At 41.8% G+C, this 25275-nt stretch overlaps 3 protein-coding genes across 4 annotated transcripts; 2 read left to right on the top strand and 1 right to left on the bottom strand.

Annotated features, from left to right (window-relative positions):
- The first annotated feature begins 242 nt into the window (after positions 1 to 242).
- mto1 (mitochondrial tRNA translation optimization 1) lies at positions 243 to 7597 on the top strand. The gene is made up of 13 exons (XM_071539688.1): positions 243 to 502; positions 767 to 969; positions 1075 to 1274; positions 1439 to 1556; positions 2215 to 2513; positions 3061 to 3173; positions 3328 to 3518; positions 3645 to 3775; positions 4605 to 4809; positions 5542 to 5713; positions 6268 to 6377; positions 6655 to 6812; positions 7421 to 7597. The coding sequence occupies exons 2-13, from the start codon at positions 780 to 782 to the stop codon at positions 7595 to 7597; spliced, it is 2064 nt and encodes a 687-aa protein (XP_071395789.1). The 5' UTR covers positions 243 to 502; positions 767 to 779.
- A 257-nt stretch (positions 7598 to 7854) lies between these two features.
- Positions 7855 to 13301, bottom strand: LOC139661265 (tectonic-3-like). 2 transcript variants are annotated; one of them, XM_071539690.1, is made up of 14 exons: positions 12630 to 13301; positions 12369 to 12483; positions 12186 to 12283; positions 11495 to 11616; positions 11231 to 11339; positions 10779 to 10891; positions 10635 to 10673; positions 10012 to 10086; positions 9776 to 9895; positions 9578 to 9676; positions 9352 to 9455; positions 8970 to 9117; positions 8233 to 8367; positions 7855 to 8106 (listed from the first exon to the last, which is right to left on the bottom strand). In XM_071539690.1, the coding sequence occupies exons 1-14, from the start codon at positions 13057 to 13059 to the stop codon at positions 7861 to 7863; spliced, it is 1953 nt and encodes a 650-aa protein (XP_071395791.1). In that variant the 5' UTR covers positions 13060 to 13301; the 3' UTR covers positions 7855 to 7860. The 2 variants fall into 2 exon arrangements, with proteins under 2 accessions (XP_071395791.1, XP_071395790.1); XM_071539689.1 differs by having other exon boundaries at positions 9578 to 9895.
- A 5524-nt stretch (positions 13302 to 18825) lies between these two features.
- sult1st6 (sulfotransferase family 1, cytosolic sulfotransferase 6) lies at positions 18826 to 25193 on the top strand. The gene is made up of 8 exons (XM_071539705.1): positions 18826 to 18921; positions 19638 to 20610; positions 20876 to 21004; positions 22760 to 22857; positions 23071 to 23197; positions 23889 to 23983; positions 24069 to 24249; positions 24609 to 25193. Exons 2-8 carry the CDS (start codon positions 20424 to 20426, stop codon positions 24719 to 24721), a joined length of 930 nt encoding a protein of 309 aa, XP_071395806.1. The 5' UTR covers positions 18826 to 18921; positions 19638 to 20423; the 3' UTR covers positions 24722 to 25193.
- The last annotated feature ends 82 nt before the right edge of the window (positions 25194 to 25275 follow it).

Genomic DNA, 25275 nt, shown 5'->3' with positions numbered 1-25275 from the left:
GCGCGTGCACGTGGAATTTTTCTGTCCACATTGGTAAATATTGATCCCAGTTTTTCTATGGAATAAACAGGGGGGGGCAAGCTTTGTACTGTACACGTGGCAGTCACCACACAAAACAGCAAGCGATGGTATTTTGTTTCCAAAACATCAGTGACTCCAGAGCACCTTGAGTTGAGTAAATTACACCTTCCGGGTTCATATGTTACATTACTTTATTGCGTAAACTTATGATTTTTTTTTTTTCATTCAACAAATTCGTAAGTGTCAGGATGACCAAACAAACCGGCTTGAAACATGAACTTTATCAGTGCGTGTATACACCGTTTATTACGGCTTTAAGCTGACAGCAATGGCGGCCTCCATGAAGAACGTTTGTGTGCTTGTAGGCGTTTTGTAATTTTTCCAAGGATCTTTGGCGCTTGCGTGAATCTGGATTTCTTCTGTTAGCGACTTGGGAATTGAACAAAAGACCTTCTTAGTCTGTATTTTGTCAGAGAAACTGGTAAGTAACGTTAATACTTGAGGTAACTTAGTGGAGATGGAGATGGATTGACTACACTGATGTTAGGTGCTATACATGTATAACTGTTTTTCTGTTCCCATTTAAAGCTATGTGGGAAAGCCATCCCACAATACTTCCACAATCATTTAATATGTGTATGTTGTGGTTACTGTAGACCCACAGTGTTTACCTAAACAGCTATGGTGAGTTTGTTGCATTGCTGACATGTCCACACTTCTGACTTTCTATCCCTCTTTCTGACAGATGTGAATCTCACATGTTGGCAAAGAAAGTGCCCCTGCTGCAGAACGTCCTGCTGAGGGTTTCCCGGACTGCCAGTCACCTAGCCAGACAGAAGTATGATGTCATCGTGGTGGGTGGGGGCCATGCGGGGACCGAGGCAGCGGCGGCAGCAGCCAGGGTGGGAGCCGAGACCCTCCTTGTCACCCAGAAAATACACACCATTGGTAAGAGAACAGGCTTTTTTTAAAATCCTCTTGAATTCACAGTGTGGGTCCAAACCGCCTGCTCCGATCACAAACCCTCTCCTTCTTCCCCTCCTCTTCCCCCAGGCGCTCTGTCCTGTAACCCCTCTTTGGGAGGCGTAGGGAAGGGCCAGCTTGTGAAGGAGGTGGATGCTCTGGACGGGCTGTGCGGGCGGGCCGGGGACTGGGCCGGGATCCACTTCTCCATCCTGAATCGTAGTAAAGGCCCCGCCGTGTGGGGCCCACGGGCCCAGCTGGACCGCCAGCGCTACCGCCACTTCATCCAGGTATCACACGCACAGATGTGGAAGAAGATGATGCATTATTAGAGGAGAAATTTGTCTGTCCAGGAAGAAGAAAAGGTGTAGATCTTGATTGGCTGTAGTTTTCTCTCGGTCCCCATCTTATTATCTATCTGTCTGTCTGTCTTGTCTGTCTGTGTGTCTGTCAGTCGGAGCTCCTGTCCACCCCCAGGCTGACGGTGTTGGAGGGCTCTGTGGAGGAGCTGCTGGTAACAGAAACAAACCCAGAGGAGCCGGGACGCCACAGAGTCACTGGGATACGTTTGGGTATGGAGCACAAGAGGACTGTCTTCCAAAGTGCATTTTAAACTTAGCAATACCATTAAGATTAGAACCATCCAAATGCTAGTAAATCATGGCTCTATTCAAACATTATTTTAGCTTCTGGTTATCTTAATTGGCTGGTGCTTTATTGAATCTACTATCCACTGTGGTCAGTCAATGGAAAAGATTTTTATGACAAAGATAATCTTTGTTTATTGGTATGCAAAGGAACAAAGATAGTCATACTCTCTCACTGACAGCCACTCTCATTGTGTCTTTGATTTAATTTTCTGCATTGAGTACTTCTTATTTTTTTGTTGAGTTTTGTTGTCAATTATTTTGCGTTATCCAATTCAGTTGCATTTTTGTTTATCATCTTGAGCTTTTTTTAATCATACGGCTTGTTTGCCTAATTTGAGGTGAGATGCTATTATTTTTTAGCTTGTGTACAATCTGCATTTTCCTTTCTTTTTAAAATGCATTTTATATGTGTTATGTGTAATGTTAAGATTGTTGACCATCTGACACTGGTCTCCTGGTGTCTAGCCTGTATGTAAAATGTACTTCAATGTTTCTAATTACTATTTGAGTATTTGTAAGTACAGAAGAAATCATCTGTTAACAAATTTATGTTTCCCTGCTTCTTTCTTCATGTCCCCAGCTAATGGAAGTCACCTTGTCTCAGCCAGCTCAGTGGTTCTCACCACTGGTACCTTCCTGTCCGGCTCCCTCTTCATGGGCCAGACCACGTCCCCGGGGGGCAGGATTGGAGACGCTCCGTCGAGTGCTGGGCTGTCCCATACGCTAAGGGAGAGGCTGGGGCTGAGGGTGGGCAGGCTGAGGACCGGCACCCCTCCCAGGATCCTGAAGGACTCAGTAGATCTTTCCCTGGCTCAGCTTCACGCTCCTGACAAACAGCCCACACCGTTTAGCTTCCTCAATACACACACACGCTGCAAGGTAAGGGGTCATGAGGAAAACTACATCACACGGGGACCATAAGGAACTGTGTAAACCCTGCTGCGTATTTCACCAGTAGATTATAGATCTATAGAACTGTCTATGAAGATGGAGTTTCTCTGATAGTTTCAAGTCAAACCTGTCTGTACATGTTATTCAAAAGCATTCCCTAATTAAATACTCTTTGAGCTAATGCTATCAGAATCTGTCACATGTAGCATCCTGAATTTCCCCAAGGGGATTAATAAAGTGCTATCTTATGTTTAATGAGTTTATTTCCAAAATGCTGAATATATTATTACATTATATACATTTGGGAGGAGAACAATCTCATTATGTGAAGTTCATCGTTCAATATTTCGAAAATGTAATGGATCTAATCTGTAAAAGTGTAATTGTTTTATCAACAAGGGACTTTTTACCTACTATCCTTTTAAAAAGTACTGTCATAATTTTGAATGTTGTTCTATTAATTATCTTGTAAGAGTAGGTGTCATTTTTTTAAATTATGAGTTTTTAATTTTGTAATGAAACTCTTCATATGTAGCCTGAAGAGCAGCTGCCTTGCTACCTGACCTACACCACTCCTGGTGTAGAGAGAGTGGTGAAGGAGAGTCTTCATCTCAACTGTCACATACAGCAAGACACCAAGGGCCCCAGGTACACACACACACACACACACTCACGCACACACACACACACACTTGATGTAGAGATTAGACACTCAGTGTATTCAGTGTTTGCTCTGAAACTCAACACGACACAACTCTTTTTCATTTTTCATTTCATTTTTTTCTTTTTCATTTCATTTCAGATATTGCCCTTCCATTGAGTCGCGAGTGCTTCGTTTTCCCGGGCGAAGCCACCAGGTGTGGCTGGAGCCAGAGGGGCTGACCTCTGACCTTTTGTATCCTCAGGGTCTGTCCATGACCATGCCCCCTGACACGCAGCTCCGCCTCCTTAGAGAAATCCCCCCGCTGCACAGGGCTGAAATCCACACGCCTGGTACGCTGTCTGAATCTGTTGGCCAGAGAAAGCCTATGGTTTATAGATTCAGTCCTTTTCATGCATATGGATCTGATAGAACTGTGTTGCAGCGCGTCAACGTTTCTCCTCTTTTGGGTTTTCCAGGTTATGGCGTGCAGTATGACTTTGTGTGCCCCACCCAGCTGAGCCCGGCCCTGCAGGTGAAAAACACCCAAGGTCTCTTTCTAGCTGGACAGATCAATGGAACAACGGGCTATGAGGAGGCGGCTGCACAGGTAGCTGCTGTTATTAAGACTTGGGATGTGGAGGGGGGGGGGGTGAACTCTACTCATCTCAACTGTTAGTCTGTGTACTAATGCAGGTGGACACATGATGACAGAGTCCTGTCGCTGTGATTGTTTAGAGTTTTAGAGTTGTTTGTTTCTATTACTGTATGTCTCTCTTGCAGGCCCAGGCAAGTGTTCAATGCTGAAATACTTGTTTTGATTTTTCGTCACCATTACTTTGAAAAAGGACTTTTGAATTTTATTTTCAAGCAAAATGAGCAATTTTAAGAGATGGTTATTTTACTGTGAAACCTGTTCACATTAAGGCAAATGTTGGTCTTTGGTGACATTGCCAGCGATTGTAAATTTTGTTCAGTCTTCACTTCACTGGTATTTTATTAATTTCATTAAATTTAAATGTCATTAATTTTGTTTAGTTTTAGCCAGTATACATAATTCTTGACATTTTAATCTACATTTGTACATCCATGTATTTATTCCAGTCATTTGAGTATTGTGATGCTTTTCAGTGCCAAATAATTTAATTTTAAAGCAGGTTATAACAGTGTCGATCTTTCCAAACAAAAATTAGCCAGTAATTTCCAATACAAAATCATAACAATAGAAGAATTGCACTGTGATCATATTGTATCCTGTGTGAATTGAATTCAGATAAGGAAATTGCAGTGCAGAATTAGATGCACAAGGAAGATATGGTTGATTTTGTAGGTTTCTATGTGCTGTTCCGTCACACCTTAGGTCTGATGATGTGGACAATATGAAAACGTTTGAATTCCCATGTGACAGCCTAAACAAAATCTCCCCTCTGTCTCTGCAGGGTTTGTGGGCGGGGGTGAACGCCGGTCGCTCGGCCCTCTCCATGCCTCCAGTGTCTCTGTCTCGGACAGAGAGCTACATCGGAGTTCTCATTGACGACCTGGTGGGTCGAGGCGTTACGGAGCCCTACCGCATGTTCACCAGCCGGGCCGAGTTCAGAACCTCGCTGAGGCCGGACAACGCCGACCTCCGCCTCACGCTGAAAGGTAGCCATAGCATTTCCTGGCCTTGGAGTGTAGGTGTGTGTGTGTGCAGAGGGTATTCAGTACAGATGAATATGTCTGTCCTTTTTCTTGCATATTCATGTAGACGTAGAAGCCATTCGTATTCTCCGGAGTGTCTCACAGGTCCTTAAAAAGTCTGAAATAATCCAAATTTAAGGTTTTAACAAGCATTAAAATGTCTTAAATACAATTATGAGACAGTTATTAGGAGTCTTATTTTTTCCACCATGTAGGGAGGTTTCATTGTGCTGCATGTTCACTTTTAGATTAAAACAGAACAGGGTTATTTGTATGCATCATATCTGCTTTACTATGGACTTCATGTCCTTAATCAATTAATTTCCCGTTGTCCTTTTTCTTATATTGCCCATTTATAGTTTCAGAACTTTCATTAGCTATGTTTAATCAGAAATAGTCAGTTTTTGCCAGCTTTGTTTCTTTGTTTATTTATTTTTTCTAAGTGGTCATAAAATCAATTCCAGGTAGCATTAATAAGGTCTTAAAAAGTCTTAAATTTGGCTTTCTGAAACTTGCAGACACCCTGATGCTAACAGGAGAAATTCACAATAATGTTAAGATGCCAGTGGAAAATAGATGCAGCTCCAGGCCCCATCATTTTCACAGACCGGTCTCAAAACGTTTGTAAAGCCCAGTAAGAGTTAATTATTCATGTACGTTAGTTTCCCTCATCTCATAGACTTTGTCCTCTGTCAGGGTTTGAGGAGGTGGGATGTGTGTCCTCCTCGCGCTACCAGGAGGCAGTGAGAGTGCGGGACAGTCTGCAGGACGCACTGACGGCCCTGCAGTCTCTGGCTCTGTCCTCTAGCTCCTGGAAAAAAATGTTGGGCAACATCGGCATAAGTGAGACCAAGAGCAGCAGCCTGAAGTGAGTGACAGATATTCAAGGGTAGAAGTAACTAATTACATTTACTCTCATTACAGTAATTGAGTAGCTTTTTTGTGTACTTTAACTTTGAGTATTTTTGTAAGGTCAGTAATTATACTTTTCTACTGAAGTACTTCACTACATTTTAAATCACATCCAGAGTACAGATTTAATGGCTCTCTGAGCAACGGAAACGCGACCAACGTAAATTGAGAAGAGTAATCTGGCTTTACTTTGTGCACTTTAGTTTGTAATTTCTAATTTTTCCAATTAATAGAATCTAGTTTAAATTCTGTCCACTTGTCCATTTAGAATTGCATGTAAAAGATCACAGCTAACATTGTTCTCTTTTCTAAAAAGTAACTCACTCTAACTTTTACTCTGAGGACATTTTAAATTAGCTACTATTTTACACCAGTGCTTTTACTTCTACTTAAGTAAAATGCAAAGTAACAGTATTTCTACTTGAGTTGGAAATTTTAGTACTCTTTCCACCACTGCAAACATTTTAGACTAAAGTTGGAATAATGTACCATTGCTTTTTTCTTTTTCAGTGGTATGGATCTGTTGCAGTACAACAACGTGTCCTTTGAAATGCTGGCATCTGTCTTCCCAGAGTGCCTTTCACCTTACATGGAATTCTCTCAAAGACTCAAGATAGAGGGTAAAGATGCATTTTGACATTTTGAGGCAATGGGGAAGGGGAATTTTGCCTTTACCAGCTGTAGGGATTAACACCTGCAACAAAATCATTGTGGATTACATAATTAAATTGACGGTGACAAAAGAATTATATAAAAATCTGTCATAATTGTTGGCACAATCATCATTCTGCGTTGCCTCAAAATGTTGCTCCTGTACTGTGGCCTTTTACACTACCGCAGCATAGTTCATGCTTTCTCTAAAAACATATGACCGACATCTTCCTTTCTGTCATTTAGCTGTATACAGGCCGCACTGTGACCTACAGAGGAAAGAAATGGAGAGAATTCGAAGGGAGGAGAGCCTGTCTCTCCCACAGGACCTGGACTATCTCTCTCTGCCAGTGTCTCTGTCTGAGGAAGTCCGAGAGATTCTGGACAGAGTGCGACCCAGCACTGTGAGTCTAACATACAGGATATACTTCTGTCAAAGAGCTGTGAATGATCTGAGAGACTGGTTCATATTATACTAACTTAATTTCATTTTCAGTCAAAGCACCTGTCAGCACCCAGGCTGGAGTCCGCACAGATTTCTTTATAGTTCAGTAATTGAACATTTTTTGAAATATAAATGGTGATATTCCCTTTATCGTCTTTTTTAGAATGTCATTTCAAAGGCTGCTTATATCCTTTTACATTTTAAAATTACACCCTTTGTTCAGTTTTACCACTGTAGATTGATCATTTATTGTTTAAACCTTTGAGGCTAATATTACTACTTAATAAGTATTGGTGTGCACAGTCTCTGTCGGGGCAAGCAATTCACTGACTAGCGGTAAAATTAAGTCTTTCCCAAATATTCTTCTAATATTTTGCAGTTTTCCATATTTTAAAGACCTGGAAATGGTGAAAATAACTTCCTCTACCTGCCAGTCCTGCATAGAAACCTATATTTCAGTTCACTCTTTCATTTTTTCCTTTTTGAGGTGACTGAATTGAATTAACCTCTGCGCTGGTACATACAAAGAGAATGAGAATGCAAGTAATTTCATGGTTTATCTTCCAGCTTGGCGCTGCTACACGTTTACAAGGGATAACGCCTGCTGCAATTGTCCATCTCCTCAACTACGTCCGTCAAACAGGCCAGAAGGAGAAACGAGCGCACAGAAACCAACTGGGCCAAAAGGAGAAGAGGGAGAGGGAAGAGGAGCCGTGTGCAAGAAATGTATCATTACCTCAGTGAAATTATGACTCTTTAAAATGGTTTGTAAAAATGTCTGTATTCCTGAAAATGTACAAAAAAATAAATTAAGGTGTTTTAGGAAAATATGTACATACAACATTTTTACATAACTATCAACAGTGTAGATAAACATCATGAACAAAATAAAAGCAAATAACTTGAACTAACTGTAGAAATCAATCATTGCTATACAACTATTTCCTCCAATATACAAGTCCTGAAACTTCAACAATCTACAAACAGCCCCACCGTTGCCAAACCAACTACCTGGTGAGGAATTCTAATCCTGTTAGCATCATTACTGTGAGCAGCATGGCACCCCATGTGACCCTGCCAGTGTCACCCCCATTACTAGCAGTCTGCCCGTCCAGCTCAGCAGCTCCTCTAGTGAAGAAACCAAAGGGAAACTTCCAGTCAGGCTGAGGCAAGCCCCTTGGGGGTTCTGGGTAAACTGTTGTGTCAACAAACTTCACCTCAGTAGTGAGAGCGAGAGAGGACAAGATGGGACACTGAAAAAGAGACAAGAGGAGAATTGTTAGGACAAAGGCATTTCCCTGAGGGATATCAACATGTGTTACACCAGAAGGAAAGAACAGCTGATGTTTTCCTCAGAATAAGAGAACATGTGCTCATACCTTGATCTTGTGACAGTGGAAAACGTATTTGGCCCCCAGGATGTAGTTCTGGGGCAGGTCCAGCAGGCCCTGCCGAGCCCACAGCACTTGGACGGAGAGGGAGCGGGGCAGGACGCAGCCCGACTCACATGTTTCCTTAGAGAGGGACAAAAAGAGGAGAGAGACATGGTTATAGATTAAAACCTCTGGTCTTTTAATACAGTTACAAGATGTGCTCAAAATGAAGTAAATGCCAGGATAAAGTCCAGCCCCAGGAAAGGGGACTTTTGGCATTACACTGTTTGTTTCCTGTGAAATAATTAACCCAATTATTCCTGAGAGGACAGGACAAATTGTAATAGTGCTAACATAAAAAGGGTTTCTACTGCGGTCCTGAGATTCAATAACTTTTCCATTACTGAGGAGAAATATTTACAAAAACGATTTTCATTTTCTTCCTGGCCCATTTTGTGTTATCTTTCAGCTAAGAAAAGATCAATAGAGTTGCATAGTCTCTGTTCCAGTACGGGGCGGAACGGGGCTATGAAGGACTTGCGCATTATTTAAGTCTTGTGCTCTTCAAGTCTACAACTTCTTACCAATGCTGCCCTACTGTACAGAGGCAAACAGCAGTAACTACTTTTTGTGTGTTTTAAAGGACAGAGGTCATGACTAGGCTTTAGATCTCAGATAATCATACCATAAATGATTTTTCAGTGATTTCAAACTCTACTTTAGTTTCCCAGAGTCATCTGTACCTGCCAGCTGACAGAGCACTCCTGGGTGATGACTCTCGTCCAGTCCGGTTGGGAGCCGGAGTTCATGGCTATCAGGTCAGGAGTGGCCAATCCCTGCAAGATCCCATAGAGCTCGGACCGCAGCTCAGAACAGTCAGTAGATGGAGAACTGGAGCGCACATGGAGAGGAATAGAAAGAAATGAAACAGAGACAGGGAATCCAATTTACTATTGCTTTTTCTTACATTTTTCTTTAATTTGGTTAGGTTTGCTGAACATAAATGCTCTTTATCAGCAACCCTCTCCTACACAACATACACTGTGTTCAGCCCCAACAGCATTTACAACTAAAATAAACTGACAGGACTGTTGATAGAGTGAATGCTAGATACTGTAACCTCACCTGAATGTGCAGCCAGTGATAGTGTTGTGTGTGAAGAGGATGGGTGCTCTTGTTTTGGGGTTAGAGGAACACTCCCCAACCTGTAACACCCCCAGAACAGTCAGCTGGCTCACTGTCAAGGAACCACTACACAAAAATGACTGATAGCTAGCTGGTTGAATTTAAATATAACTGTGTTTTTGTGCAACTTCATAAGAAGATCATATGATGTCAGAGGTAAGGATACAGGCTTCACTTCTCCATCAAAGCGACCAATGACAGGAGATCCCACTTTAAGCCCGACTGCAGGGATTGGTCCTCCTTGAGTAGGGCTGGGCGTGGCTAGCTGCAAGAGAGAAATGACATTGGCTAAACTCAAAGACAGTCTTTGAATCCAATAAAACAACACATATTTGAATAGTTCATAAAATATTTGACAAGCTACCTGGAACTCTACAGAGTGCTTCTGCAACAGCGTCTGACTTAGATCCACGTCAGCTAAGACCATGTTCACTGTTGCATACGTGAGTTCCCCTCTACCTGTGTATCCTATGACAAACTCCACCTGCGGGAGAATTAGGGAGCGGAGTGAGTGAGTTTGATGTTTCATATATGAACACAAATGCATGTGATGTAAAGCACAATTGAAGGAAACAATCATTATGAAGCTCTTCCACTAACTTTTTCCACCACATTGACACAGGAGTTGTTTTGTTGACTTGGTGCGGGCCACTCAGACAGTGGAGTAACTGGGATCTGAAACAAGAGTTCATCCAGCTAATATGAGGCGTACTTTGGAGGACAAATGGCCTGTCTTAAAGTGACATTACACGTTAATTGAACAGCTTTATTTTTTAGCGCACATACCTTTACAGGCATTGATGAATGGTCAACCTCTGGGGAGCTGTGGTTACAACCACTGATTTACCTTCATTTTGAAAATCGAATCTAAATGAACAATATGCAAGAAGAGGCCGTACTTTACAGTGTGTGTTTATCATGTGTTTTCCAATGGCTTTGAACATGACTCAGCCAATCCGAACTGAGATCAGGAACAGTAGTTTTATACTGTTTGATACTATAAGTACTGTAGATATAGAGAATAGTATTTCATTCTCAAAGTACTTATGCCTGTTGAACTGGCGAACGAAAAGCCCCAATGCCAGTAGTGACAGTGGATCCACATGGCAGCTTATGTTGGAAGTTGACAGTTCATGAACTTCTATGGAGGCGTGCATGCTGAAAAATTTAAGTGTTCTGTGAAGTATGGCTTTAAGCTGCATGTACAATACAATGACTCTTACCAGCAAATCTGTCACTTCTGCTGTCTCTGCTACCGGGATCTGTCATGAAAATATTGATGTTAGCAAGTCCATCTGCTGTGAGATTCTCAGCAGTTATTATGTGCGTGAGAGTTTTTAGTGTTTAGTGTAGGTGGACAGGCTGACCTTGATCAGACTTAGGTCAGAGTAGTAGGAGCGGGCGCTGAGATTTGGGTCTGTGGTGCAGGACTGTGGAGTTAGGGTGCGGGTACAAGACGAAGACACAGACCTCAGGAACTCTGGAAGCAGAGGGAAACAGAAGACGAAGATTTAGAAAAGAGCCATGGTTGTGATAAACAACGGCAGAGATCCTTGAGGGGGATCCAGGGGTCTTCCAGCAAAATGTGGAGTGGTGTAATCAGGACAGTGAGAGAAAGACTGCTTTCTCTCCCCACTGTTATCTCCCCACCGACAGTATGAACAGTTGTCCAGTTCTGTATGAAATCATATCCAACAACAATACTCAGATGGGGGGTCCCTAAGACTCTGTGGTTACCATTCTGTGAGGGGCCTTGACATTAAAACGTTTGGGAACTGCTATAAAGTGATACTGTATTTTGTATGTGGTCTAAGCTTACTGGCAGGGTTGCGGTTGACACAGAATGCAGTGGCTGCCCCTGGAGAAGGCTGACGAAGAAGACCCCGCACAGACGATTTGGAGAAATAGGTCAGGATGACATCATCAGCCTACAACAGTCAAATAAAGAGCATTACATTAATTTCACTGATTGTTATGAATATTCTTCCGATATCAGTCTAACCTTAATCACAACAAACAATACAAAAAAATACTTCAGATACATCACTATGAACAGAAAACCTTAACCCCACATATCTGTTACCCTGTAGAAGTCTCTGGTGTGGAGGCTCGTGGTTGCGGATCCTGGAGGTGAGAAGTGGTAGGACTCTCCTAAAGCTGGATACTGAGGTAGAGCTGGGAGAGTCCGGGATGCTGTAGCATTATCTGTAGGGACAGGGGTTGGGAAGACTGCAGATCTTTAACTGTATTAGTAGTAGCTATTAATGTGTCTCTCGTTAATATTCTGCTGTTAAATTAGTTATGACATAATCAAATACTACAAATGCTAAAAAATTTAAATATTGTTCTCAACTGTAGTATTTGACCTGCATTGTGATTTAATTTGGTCCAATTTGAGATTTATTGGGCTTGATTTCCTGAAAGATCCCTTCCAGTAGACTGGGAAGATATATATCAAAAGTAGTTAGGAGGGAAATAATGAAATGTGACTATAGAGAGCAGCTCACTGGGGATACACAATGTAGCTCTGATGGTGTAATCACAATTAATTTGACAATAATACACTTACAGAAAATTCTACACTGTGTGTTATCTTTAAGAGAGAGTGGGTCTACAGATGGTAACAGATGGTGTTACTTGTTTGGATAGAGGTCAGCTTCTCAGCTGGTCTCTCTTGTCCCACTGCTGTTTCTCTTATTTTTGTGTAACTCTTTCTCTGTGGGCTACTGCCTCAATTTATTCAGTCAGCTTGAGCTTGAGAGATGGAGATTTACCTTCGGGCCGGACACAGAACAAGGAGTCGGTGACAGTGACAAGAGACGGATCCACATTGGCTCTGAACATCAGCCACTTCTCGATGCAAACCCCTGATCTGTAAAATAGAGTTCCAGCTCTTTTCAATGACAAAAGACATGCACTTCACATGATATAACTTTACAGCATTAACGGCTACTTACGTGGCTTTCTCTTGACATCCAGTGAAGATGGTCCTCAAGTCAGCAACACCACAATCAGCTATGTCACAACAGCAGCCAATGTCACAGAAATCTGGGGTCAAATCACAGAGACACACTAGAAAACAACAGAGAAATACAGATTTGTGTTAGTCAGGACAACCGAAGCTTTGACTACAGAAAGTTCAGGGATTCACAGGTTAAACAAGACCATATAAGAGGACAGGTCAGGCACTCAGCTCATTGCAAGACATCATGCCATACCCTCTGGGATCACTAAAGGAGTGACAGTAGTTGGGGAGGGAGCTTCGGTGGTCACCGCCACAGTAAGAGCTTCAGACAGAGTCAAGGTAGGGCTGGCTGTGGAGTCAGGCTCAGGAGTGGCCACTTCAGAGGTACCGATGCTGGCTGTGGAGTCAGGCTCAGGAGTGGCCACTTCAGAGGTACCGATGCTGGCTGTGGAGTCAGGCTCAGGAGTGGCCACTTCAGAGGTACCGATGCTGGCTGTGGAGTCAGGCTCAGGAGTGGCCCCTGGACCAGGGGTTGTAGGGCTGAAAGGTTCTCCATTTGTCGGGCCGGTGTTGATGGTTAGAGGGGATTGTGAAGTGACCCCTGCTTCTGTGGCTGCGTGAGCCAAACGTCCACATAAGACAATAAGTATCTGAATTGAATGGCACAAATGGTGGGAGTTCATCCCGTCAAAACTGACACATGTGCAGTGAACAGCACACTTACCACTAAGCTGCGGATTCTAGCTAGCGTTAGCTTAGCTAGCTAACGTTAACATATTGAGCTGGAATTATTTTCTACAGAACATTCCTACCTCGCTTCCGAACTTCTGAAGCATACATATAAAGACGTATAAAGAGATAAAACAGTGTCTAAATAATTTAAGCTATTTAGAAAATGCTTTCCAATAAACGTCAATATATTGTGGACATTGTGGAGGGTAAGCTTCCCGTTGCCAAGGAAGTTGTCACTTTGACTTCCGTTTCTAAGGTATTTATTACCGTAAAGCCTAGAGAAGAAAGTTGTTTCTTTGAACTTCTGTCCTCTCAAATCCAAACGGAACCCAGCGGAATGTTGAAATGACAGAAAGGAAGACAGCGTGTATCTGCTAAATTCGTGCTTTTGTTTCTGATGTTATTTTTTATATAGAGAAAACAATAACTTTAATGCAAGCGTAACCGCTATTCCACTAGAGGCAGTGCCACGGCAAGCGTCCGTTTAATACATCCATGTCCAACGCCAACCCGGTGCATGGTGCATCACTGAAAGGGGTTTTAAGCCCTCAACGTTGTCTGACGGGGGAAAAACCCGTTGTCTCACGGAAACGGCAACTCTTCCCCAAAACCAGCTGACCAAAACTGGCCTTTCCTTGGTTTTTATAGCCAATGCGACAGCCAATGCAATGGCTAACCCGATTTTCCTTAGGCATGGGGGGGGGGGGGGGGGACACATCTTATATCAACTAAACAAAGCAATAGATTGTGTTGAAAAATAATCGTGCAGCCCCCAGTTACTTAACATAAGCAGTTACAAGACATACACATTTTTGTAACTTTTGAGGGCTTGGGTACACGATTGTATAGGCTACTTATAAGTGTAGTTACAGATCTACATTTCCCATGAAATGGCCTCTCCACTTCTTCTAGACTGCCATGTTCTTTGCATGGAGAGTATTTGGAATAAGTTGTGCCTTTATTTGTATCAAAAGAATGCTGGGTAGTGTATGGTGAACGTCAATATGTTTAAGTTGTATTGATATTCCACTGAAATTAGGCGGAAGAATTCAGAACAAAGACAGACTGTGAGGAATCGGTAGTAACACATGTCTGGTCGTATTTTAACAAACTTGTTGTTAAAGGTTGATAGATGTTGAGTCGCATGAGCAGCCTCAGCGCCTGAACAAACAGGTCAGCTTAGGGTCAGGTTAGTTTCAGAGGGCTTGTGCAAGCAGCCAGGTGTTGCTCAGAGGTAAATTCTCAGGTCTTGTTAAAACTCATAGGTTTGGTCATCCCCTAAAATGAGGTAGATTTATCTAATTCATTGGTTTCATAATAATTAGTCTTTAGCTCATTCTTATTTGATCACATAGGTAAAACACTAGATACGATTTAAAGTTATGGTTTATTAGGTTCTGTCTATCTTCTATAATGAACCAGTGGTTACACACAGGTTATTCAGATTTACTCCTCCTCAGTACTGTCTAGGAACAATGACCCCCTTTATACCTTGCATTAAAATGCGTTTTGGGTGATCGGATTGCAATCGGATAGTGCTTGACCACATGAAAGTACAGGTGTAAATGCACCCAAGACGCATTGAGGACGGATTGTGATCCGATCGGCCAAACCACCTCCGGAGGTGGTCAGGGACGCATTCTGACCACATTGAACACAAGTGTAAATGCAACTGCGTTTTCAATCCACATACAACAACTACGTGGGCGGAAATACGTAATCGCGCACGACTTTCGTCTTCGGCATTCCAGTTGTTGAAGACAGCTTCTTCCCCCGCTTCCAAAAGCAAGCATAAGTCCATACAATAGTGCGGCTTCACGGATGGGTATCATCTTTTTTTTTTTTTTTTTTGGATCCGCGCAAACGAGAGGAGGATGTGACGTTCGGTTGTTTGAGCTGGACAGAGCGATCGGATCTCAATCGGATCTCAGTGTGGACACTGGAGACACATATTAATACCAGGTGTAAATGTAATCAGGTTAAATCATATCTAGATACAATCTGGATACGAGACGCATTTTAATGAAAGGTGTAAAGGGGGCCATAGACTGTAGTCCAGGAAGGACTGAACCAGAGCCAGGCGGCAATGACGTGGACTTCCATTCCCTATTGCCCTCCACTGACTGGCTGAACAACTTGAAACTCCACCCACCTCAATATAAGTCAATGGGTCCAAGGCAAGGTCCATCCATAAAGTCAATAGCTATTTTATACAAGAAGTTCTACAATACGGAAGCCGAGAACGGCTGTGCTTACAATTATTTTTTTTAATGCCGTTATCTCGAGATCACGAGTTAATTATCTCGTTATCTCGAGAAAACGAGCTCGTTATCTCGAGATAACGAGATAATCAACCCGTTATCACGAGAAAACAAAATGTTGTTTCCTCCTATTACTTATAATGTTTATCAGAGATCAGGAGTGCCATGCCAGCATGCACAGGGCGTCTTGACAACTGTAGCAACTGATTTTTAAGCTGAAAATCGTAACTGCAGCAAACAAAACTACACATTTATGCTTCCTGTTCAGTTATGAATCCTCCCCGACAGTCATGACTGATCTTGAAGGCTGAAATCAGGTGTGATCAAATGAACCAGACACTCTTTCGAGTTCTCCATATTATCCCGTGATCTCAAGAAAACAAAAGTCGTTTTCTCGTGATAAATTATCTCGTTATCTCGAGAAAACGACTTTTGTTTTCTCGAGATCACAAGATAAATTAACCCGTTATCTCAAGAAAACGAGCTTTGCACGGCCGTTCTCGGCTTCCGTACTACAAGTTATAATCGCAGTAGCTAATTTCATTTCTTTTGTGTCTTCCCTTATGGTGATTTTTTAAAATAACTGTCATGAATTTCAGTGTGTTACATCTGCATAATCCTGTCCTTGGCCAGCAGTATGAACCACGGTGCCTGGTTACCTGATTTATGGCCATATAAGGCGATGTGGGCTGGGTTCTCCTGCAGTTACGGGCTTCACTGTTCACCCCACTCCACCTGCTCAACGCTTTAAAGCTGCATTCCACTGTACTCGGAACTCGGAGAAAAACGACTTCCAACACGGAAAAGTGCAAAGGAACGGTCGTTTAAGTCGAGTTCCCAGTCGGAAAGTCGGACAAAATTATTTCCGCCCAAGTTGCCCGACATAAACACAGCTGACGTCACAGCATCAACTTGTACTTAATAAAACTTGATTGTCCCCCATCAAAGGGGGGACTATGGATTGGTCTCCGTCCGTTAGTTAGTTAGTTAGTTCGTTAGTTATTCACACTGTAGCATTGAGTTTGTGCCACTAGGGGGTGGCATTGACAATGAATGGGGACTCAGTGTTAAAGCAGGTCATACAGTTAAAGTTATCATACAATGTTGGGGACAATGAATGGGGACTCAGTGGTAAAGCAATACAGTTAAAGTTATCATAGGTAAGGTAGGGTTGATGTGTTGAAGTGACACTGTAGTTATTGTACAGTTGTTAGACTGTTGTACTGTTATTGCATCATCACTGCACTACCACTGTGCCGTCAGTGTTGACTATTTATATCATATTACCACTTACCTACTGTGCAATACCATATATCACTTATCATTTAGCATTTGTTGTGTATGTTATATTGTATATTGTATTATAAATTGTATTGTAGTGTACAATGTGTAATGTATTTATTTATTGTATTTATTACGTATTGTAGTTCTTATATTTTTTACTGTACTGAGTAAAAACAGGACAATTACAGTTACTACATTTCAAGATATAACTTGTAAGCCTAATTCTGAGGAGAGTAGGCAAGAGTAACAACTAGAGCTGTCAGATAGCTACCGTTAACGTTAATGGGCACAGGCTGTTGCGTCCATGTTTTCCCGAGAAGACGCACTGGAACGCATCGGAAGTCGGTAGTTCCAACTTGGAACTACCGACCTCCGACTTCCAATGGAATGCACCATAACCACGCAAACAAACTCTGGCTCCAAAAATACAAAATGTTGGTGAAAAATTAGCATGCCCATACATGTCCTCAGCTAACACTCAGCTGCTGAAGAAACATCTTTATATATTTGAAAAGTCTTTGACATTGACATTCAGTACTTGTGACCTTGTGCAGAACGTTACTTCCAAATTGTCTTGGAAAGAACAAACTTACACTTTGAGAAAGGCTGTGTGCTTTAAGTCACATGATCAATTAAGATACACAGGTGTTCATTTCACAGCTAATTCAGCTATAGACTGCAGTGCTGTTTGGACATGATGTGTCATTCTTGCAATGAATCTTGTGGCTTCCCACTTGTTCCCGTTGGCCAAGTCATCTGTTGCCTGCTCAGTTGGCAGGTAAACTCCTTCTGGATAAATAAAGGTAAAAAAAAAACAACAACATGGGAAACAAGTTGTGTCCTTCAGCCTCCAAAGAAATGGCTTGTTAGCATCCTTAGCAATCATCATCACAATCAAAGGATACTACTAGCCAGAAGCTATGAAGCTATTTAAATGTATCCTTTATTTATATGGCTATTCTCATTGACACTTTCAAGAAAGACTTGTATAAAAATAAAAACATTTATTACACAATGAAGACCACACATATCTTACAAATTGAATAATGATATCACAAAGACAAACAGGGCAATACAAGAATGAATTAAAGTGAAAAAAGAACAAATGTACATGAAAACATTTTTAGAGTCGTAGCTTTTGTTACTAATGTAATCTAATGTTACTGTAGTCTGTGTTCTGTATTAAATTAGTGTGTGTGTGTGTGTGTGTGTGTTGGTCCTTCTCAGCTCTGGGACCATTGTTTGGATAGCAAGGTGTGTGAAGAGTGGTGGCATGGTGCGTACCACACCACTCTACATGAAGTTTCTCAAAGCACAACTGTTTTTTTTTTTACAGAGCAGTTGGTGCAGTGCCAGCTCTGCTTTTACTGCTTATCACTGACTTTCCTTATCCAGTTTACTTTATTTCTTTGTATGTCAATGGCAAACTCAGTCCTGATGCTGACTGTAAACAAATGCTCCTCTGCAGATCCACACATACTACCAGTTGGGTAAGAAACTCAGTCATGGCAGCTGGTAGCCAAGCTGACTTGTTTACGTTCATCAACAGCAACAGCATGATGGTAAGCATGAAGGCACTGGGGACTGTTTAGACCTACACTACCAGTCAAAAGTTTCGGGACACCCCACTGAATGTACTGTGTTTTCAATTTTCTTTAAGCCATTTTGATCCAAAGGCTTATGCTTAAATGCTTGAAATTAGTTTCTTAGACAAATATAAATAGTGAAGTTGATGCCTATGTATGAATTTCTTTCCAAAGTCTTTGCCTTTCCATCAAGGCAAAGGGTGGCTACTGTAAAGAATCTAAAATATAAGATAGTTTTATTTCATGTCTTTACTATTATTCTAAAATGTGGTGTTTCAAAACTTTTGACTGGTAGTGTATCTATTTATACTAAGTTACATACTATCTAACACACTATATCAGTGTATACATAGTAAATTGCAAATGTATACAAGTCAAAATTAAAAAATAACCCACTGGCTCTCGTTTATACCTCCATTTGTCCATCCAAAACTCTCTTCAAAACTCTATTTGTCCACTTCTCACCTTCCTCTCCCCCTCCTCTCGTCTCTGCCCCCTCTCGCTCTGCCTCCGTCAGACTGAGTCAACGCCCTGGGGTTCATCCTCGGCCGTGCTCACTTCATCCGTCTGTCTGGCGAGGAAGTGGTCTGGTCTGAGAGTTGCAGTGTCAGGAACCTCCGTCTCCTTCTGCAGAGGGACGCTGCAGGAAGTGGAGCCTCTTCGGAGGAATCAGGTTCATATGGTCAGTATCTAACATGACACTGTTTTCAAAGGCAACATATCATTATGGTTTACTCCACTGAAAAGAATGTTGTTTTTCACTTAAACTAAATAGAAGATAAACCATGAATAGTTTACCTCAGTGAAGCAAAAATCTACGATATTCTATTCTTACTGAACTTTGCAGCAACATTTTATATAACTGGAATTTACATGAATTCCAGTGAGTACAACTATGCAAAAATAATCATTTTAATTGAGTTCAGTGTTTGCATGCTCTACTTTGGTAAATTCTGGATTGCTGCACCTGGCATCAGCCTACAGGCTAATTTGAGTCTAGAGCGCTGTGAACACAAATTCATTTCTATCCACCAAACACGTCATATGTCTGCTCACATAAAATATTTCCACATTGCAAGAATACAACTGAAATAACAAATGTAAATGTCCTTTACAGCCATTGGCTGATGACCAGATGACTTTAAAACTTTGGGTCCAAAGTTGGATTTCTGCAGGAGAGTGTCTGCCAATTTCCTGTCTCTCAGCATTGTGTAAAAGATTTAGTGGTCAAATCAGTTTTTATTTGTAAGGAATACTGGCAAAAATTCAAGCCTCTTATTGTGGCCCTACTTTTCTTTCCTTTGGCAAAGCAATCACAGCAGCAAGAAACTTTCAGCTGTTTATTTTGTGCACAGTTACAAAATCAAATTTAATGCTCAACCCAACTCTCTTTTACAGTATGTGTAGCTGTCTCCACCTTCAAAAATCAAATTGTAATGGTGGTTGGTTTGCCTGTGTGTGGTGTGCAGGGCTCTTTTAAGACCCTCCCTAGTCCCTTCCTCGAATTACAGATTCAGCAGTAAGATAGTATTGTTGGAAGCAAAAGTGGAATTCAGACGTAACTGGGAGAGTTACATAAGGGCACTTTAGTATAGGAGGTCTGCCTGTGCAACTTCCACTGACGGCAGACAGATAAGACATTCATGCAAGCACTCAAGACACAGACAGCCAGGTTGTAAAGCTAGAGGGAGGGCAGAAGAGACGTGTTTTAGAGTGAATCAAGCACTTAAGCTTCAACTGGGAGTTCAGCAGGGATTGTCTTTGGGAGAACTTGGTGAGAGATTCTTTCTGTAAATCTCTCTGAGAAGGGGATGCAGAGTTTGGAGAGGAAATAGAGAGTCAGAGGCTGAAAAAACCCCAAGGAATCCAGAGGAGCTCCAAGATAGATCCAAAAGACTTTTTGCTATTTGCAAAAGGACGACAAATAAAGAGATCTACGGAAAGATAATGAAAAAGTGTATGTTTACACAGTGGGTGTAGACCTGAAATATTTGCATCAGGGAGGGAAGGACGAGGTTTGCATGAGATTTGAATGAAGGTGTGAGAGAGCAAATCACACATTTGACAAAAGGACCAAAGCCAAGGGAGACAAGAGCAGCTGAGGACGGGACTACAGCTGCTCCACGGACAACTTTTGATCTCTGGCTCCTGATTTCCTCAAGTCGGCTCGTGACAGCGTCAGTCATGTCAGGGGAGGAGGTGTTGTCCTACGCCGAGTCCATTCAGAGGGCCAGCGACTCCATCTATCGCTTCCCTGTGATCCCTATCAGAGGGGTGCCTCTCATGAACCATATCGCCAACAATTGGGACTCCATCTGGGCTTTCTGTCCCGACCCCACTGACCTCCTCATCGCCACCTACCCCAAAGCAGGTACCAAGACTAACTCAATTTATATGTATTTCTCTATATAACCTATCTGTTGTAGACTAGATCCATATAAAAGGACATTTTTGTTTTCTTATTTCTGTTAAATTTACACAATGTGAGAAGGTGTGATGCTAGGATTGGAATTGGTTGTTTTGGGGGTGAAGGCGCAAGATGGGACGCCTTCCCAAGCTGGTGGGATTCAGTACATGGAAAGTAGCCCATTCATTCCAGTTCAGTGTTTTTTTTCCGTGTTTTGGTCATACCTAAGGGACCACATGGACCCAGGAGATAGTAGACCTGCTTCTTCACAACGGAGATGCTGAGATTTGCAAGCGAGCGCCCACGACCATCCGCAATCCCTTCCTGGAGATCTTCTCCCCACCGCCCATCCCTTCAGGTGTGTATTTCTGTCTATATGTGTGTACTTGCTTTTGATTATGTACAACGGTCTATGAGGGTGATAGATCTGACTTTATTGGAGTTAATATTTGAGTTGAGCTGTTCCCACTGCACCCCCAATCCACTCAATACCTTCCCTGCAGGATATCCAGTTCAAACGCACTGTCTGTCTGCTGTGTTTTGCTGAAACTTCAAAGATTTTATTTTCTGCCTCTCAACCCAAATGCATCCTCCAGCTCGGTCTTACCGTGCCGTGTCAGGACTCACAAATCCAATTCCTGCAGGAATGTTTTCATAACAGCCCATTTCCTCTGCCTTAATCAGGGTCAATGAGCTATTAACCCATAAACATTTCCCTCGGTGCCAAAGCCAGTGTCAAATTAATGAAACTTAAGTGCCAGGGAGAAATTGCCTCGACTGAAATTTCCACCCCTGGAGTACAAATCCAAACCAAAACAGTTATTAGCTGGAGTGGTCACATGAAAACACATGAACCTTTGTACTTGTATATAATGTTTTTTTCTTAGCTCACAGTTATTGTCATTTCTTCTTTCTCATTATGTTTGAACAAAAAATGATCAGGATAGACAGACAGGCAGAGAGATAGATAGACAGACAGACAGACAGACAGACAGATCCATAGATAGATACATAGAGTGATACATACACATACATAGATGAATAGATCTGCTCCAGAGTACTCAAGCACAGCACAGAGTTGGTATTTCATGTATTTATGGCAACAGAGTCTCCAGTTCCTGGAGTTAAAAGAAAAATAAATAAATCACGCTTCCTGTCACAGTGTGTGAAAATTCAGTCAGTGCTCTTGAAACTTTTCATCCCTTATGAAACAAGAGGGTGAATATTTAATCTAGCTTGAAACTACATTCTTCTGTTATTTCAAATTTTAAACTCACATTTCAAGAATTTCCTTTCCACTTTAATAGACAATTCTTGGCTTAAATCTCAGATCAAAAAAATCCTAAATTAAATCCTTTTGTAGTACGAGATAATGTGAAACATGTCAAGGTGGGTGAGTACTTTCTTGAGCGACCGACTATATTGGTTTCAACTAGATATCCTCTGTCAGTTTGGTGAGATCACAGACATTTAAGGTTCAACTTAAGAATCTCTTTATACTCTCAATTATTTTTATTCTATCATTATGTTTTAAATTCAACTGATTTCCTACTAATACAGTTACATCAGGCCAAGAATCTGGCTCACTACCAATAATGCTGCTGCTGTAATTATCAGCGCAAACACACCCTGCACCAAGTACTCTATCCTTATTAAAAGATAAATATAATGCTAAAGTACCAATGATCAGCTATTGATTCTGACATTTTATTTGATGACATGAAATACACATTAAACAGCTGACAGCTCCCCAAATTTCATTACATTACATTACAGTACCATCACCAGACCCAGAATATCTTACTTTGAGACACCTGATGAGTCCTAAATGCATCCTTTTGCATCTCAGTGTATCAGAATGGGATTATAACATTATAACATGGACTTTGAATTAGTATAACACCCAAAAAACATTGCTCTTCCACCACCATTCCTCAAGCCAATGAGTTAAATGGGAATACAACATTGGCAAAATGACTGTGTGGTGTGTATAATTTGAAGAATGGAGGTGGGAGAGCAGTGACATTTGGCTCAGGTCTGGACCTCAGAAACTGAATTGTGTTTCAGCCCTTTCAATATGTCATAACCTTTTCCCCCCAAATGTGTATTTCAGGTCTTGATCTTCTGAAGCAAATGGATCCCCCAAGAGTGATCAAGACACATCTACCTTTTCAGCTGGTGCCACCTGGATTTTGGGAAAACAAATGCAAGGTAAGACTTCATGTCTGAGGGATTCAATTGTAGAAGTGAGTATGCAGTCTCACAGTGAATTTTACTGCTTTTGAATGAACAGTAAACGCACTTTAACAGCGTGAAAGGTTTACGATACAATGCCGACACCAAATGTGCCTCATCAAATGACCCATTCTTTGTATTATTGTTGTAAATCCCTCCTTTGTTCGCTCCTGCCGATCATGTGTCAAGGCTATCTATGTGGCACGCAATGCGAAGGACAACATGGTGAGCTACTACCACTTTGACCGTATGAACATGACCCAGCCTGAGCCGGGGCCCTGGGACGGCTACATACACAAGTTCATGCGAGGAGAGTGTAAGTACAATCAATACACATTCCAAAGTATCATCTAAGGCACAACGCTCCCAAACACAGATCCAATTTTGGTAATTCTCAGGCTGTGGTCAGGACATTTATCGGCTCCACCAGCCATTTTGTCAGGTAACCAACCACTGCCTTCAGGTTCTTGTCTATTCTAAAAAATCATATTTGACTGTTAAACTAGCGAAAGGTGACTTTTGGAATCCATGAGTCACTGTGGCCGGTGGATGAACAAGTTAGTTTCCTGCCCTCACTGTCTTTCCCCATAAGATACTTAATGTGACCTCTATGGCCATGACAAGATTAGTTTATAATCCTGCTATATAAAGTGTGCCCAGCAGCAACACCCTGCAAGGCTGCAGAGTGCAGTGGATAACAAACTGAAGTGGAGGAGAGGATGTTCCTTTGGATCTGCACTAGACACAGAGTGATTTCAACTTGTACTTGTAGTTAGAACATTTGTGGCCATTCTGGTGTCAGTTGCCGATAGTAAACTCTTTCCAGTTTATTTAGGACTATCAAACTCTTAATATTTAATTAAACTAACCAGCCACTCATGCAATCATTCTTGTTGATCAGTTAGTTATTTTATGGCAAATCCATGCTGATAGTCACACTTGACACAAACTGTTTGCTGGAATGAGGATGTTGTTTCCATGATAGAGTTTGAATGTTGTTTCTGCAGTGGCCTGGGGCTCCTGGTATGACCATGTGAAGGGTTACTGGGAGGAGAGAGAGAAGAAGAACATCCTTTACCTCTTCTATGAAGACATGAAGGAGGTGAGGATGTTTCTTAACATATGGGCCCTATCCTATCTCTCTCTCCCATGCACACTCACACACACTGACGTCTTTATTTCCTCAGAATCCTCGGCGAGAAGTGGAGCGCATCATGCGCTACCTGGACTTGTCAATTTCTGATGATGTCCTCAGCCGCATTGTGGAGCTCACATCCTTCAAGAACATGAAGGAGAACCCGATGGCCAACTACACCTTCATCCCTGCGCCTCTCTTTGACCATTCCATCTCTCCCTTCATGAGAAAAGGTGCATCCATCTGCTGTTATGCTTTCAGTCTTGCCCAAAAGCAATCCCATAAACATGTCTGACAAGTGTGGATAAAATAATTAATAAAGAGCAAGACCGGGGTCACTCCAAAACCAGTGTCCCATGTTCCAAAACCAGATGTATGATATTCCTCACATTGTACAATCTCATGGCGCCCCCTAGCAGTTTCTAGATGAACTGCCTCTGCTTGCTAAGGCTTTTTATAGACAGAGGACTGTGTGTTCTCCAACTGATTTTTTAAAGGGAAAATAATAAAAGTACTGTTATTCACTTCTATACACATTACATACTTGTATATCTAACACTGTTTTATTCTCTTCTTTTCTCTTCACATTCAGGTGAAGTAGGTGATTGGACTAATCATTTCACCCCTGACCAATCAAAGATATTTGATGAAGATTATGAAAAGCAAATGAAGGCAGCCAACATACCATTCAGGACCCAAATCTAACCAGGACTTTGGGTTTTACAAATTGGTGCAACTCTGCAAACCAAAGACCAACAAGCTGACACTGCAGCACAGCACTCAGGAGGCAGAAACACTGTTTGAAAAATCAGAGATTCAACACTGGCCAAAAAAACTATTCAACTCACTCGTCAAGCCTGGATGTAAAACACTGTAATCACTGCAGCTTTTTTTTGTGTAGATATACAAAGCAAGTCATCCAATTTAATGTTTTTTTAATGATCAATAAAGATGTGCTACACAATACAAATACAACAGTTTGTAATTATCAGTTTATTATAACTTATCAGGTAAACGAGATATAAGACCAAAAGTGTTGTGAGTGAGTGGACATGTCCATTTATGTCATGGGACGTCCAACAGAGTCCGCTGACTGCATGGAGCCTATAGAGAGCAGGCAGCTGGCAGGCATGTGGCTTTTCTGCCCATATGAAGTCATTTTGCAACCCTACACCACACTGTACAGCGCTCAGCGAAAAGCAGTGAGGCCGCACGAGACACGAGAAACAAAGACTAGAATAAGAGTAATGACCTGGAAA

This window comes from Centroberyx affinis, unplaced genomic scaffold (assembly GCF_046629955.1).
Source record: "Centroberyx affinis isolate AG114_WGS23_722 - 3 ecotype Tasmania unplaced genomic scaffold, CSIRO-AGI_Caff_v1 ptg003492l_1, whole genome shotgun sequence".
Lineage (NCBI taxonomy): Eukaryota > Metazoa > Chordata > Actinopteri > Beryciformes > Berycidae > Centroberyx > Centroberyx affinis.
This window is presented reverse-complemented; position numbering and strand designations above follow the sequence as displayed.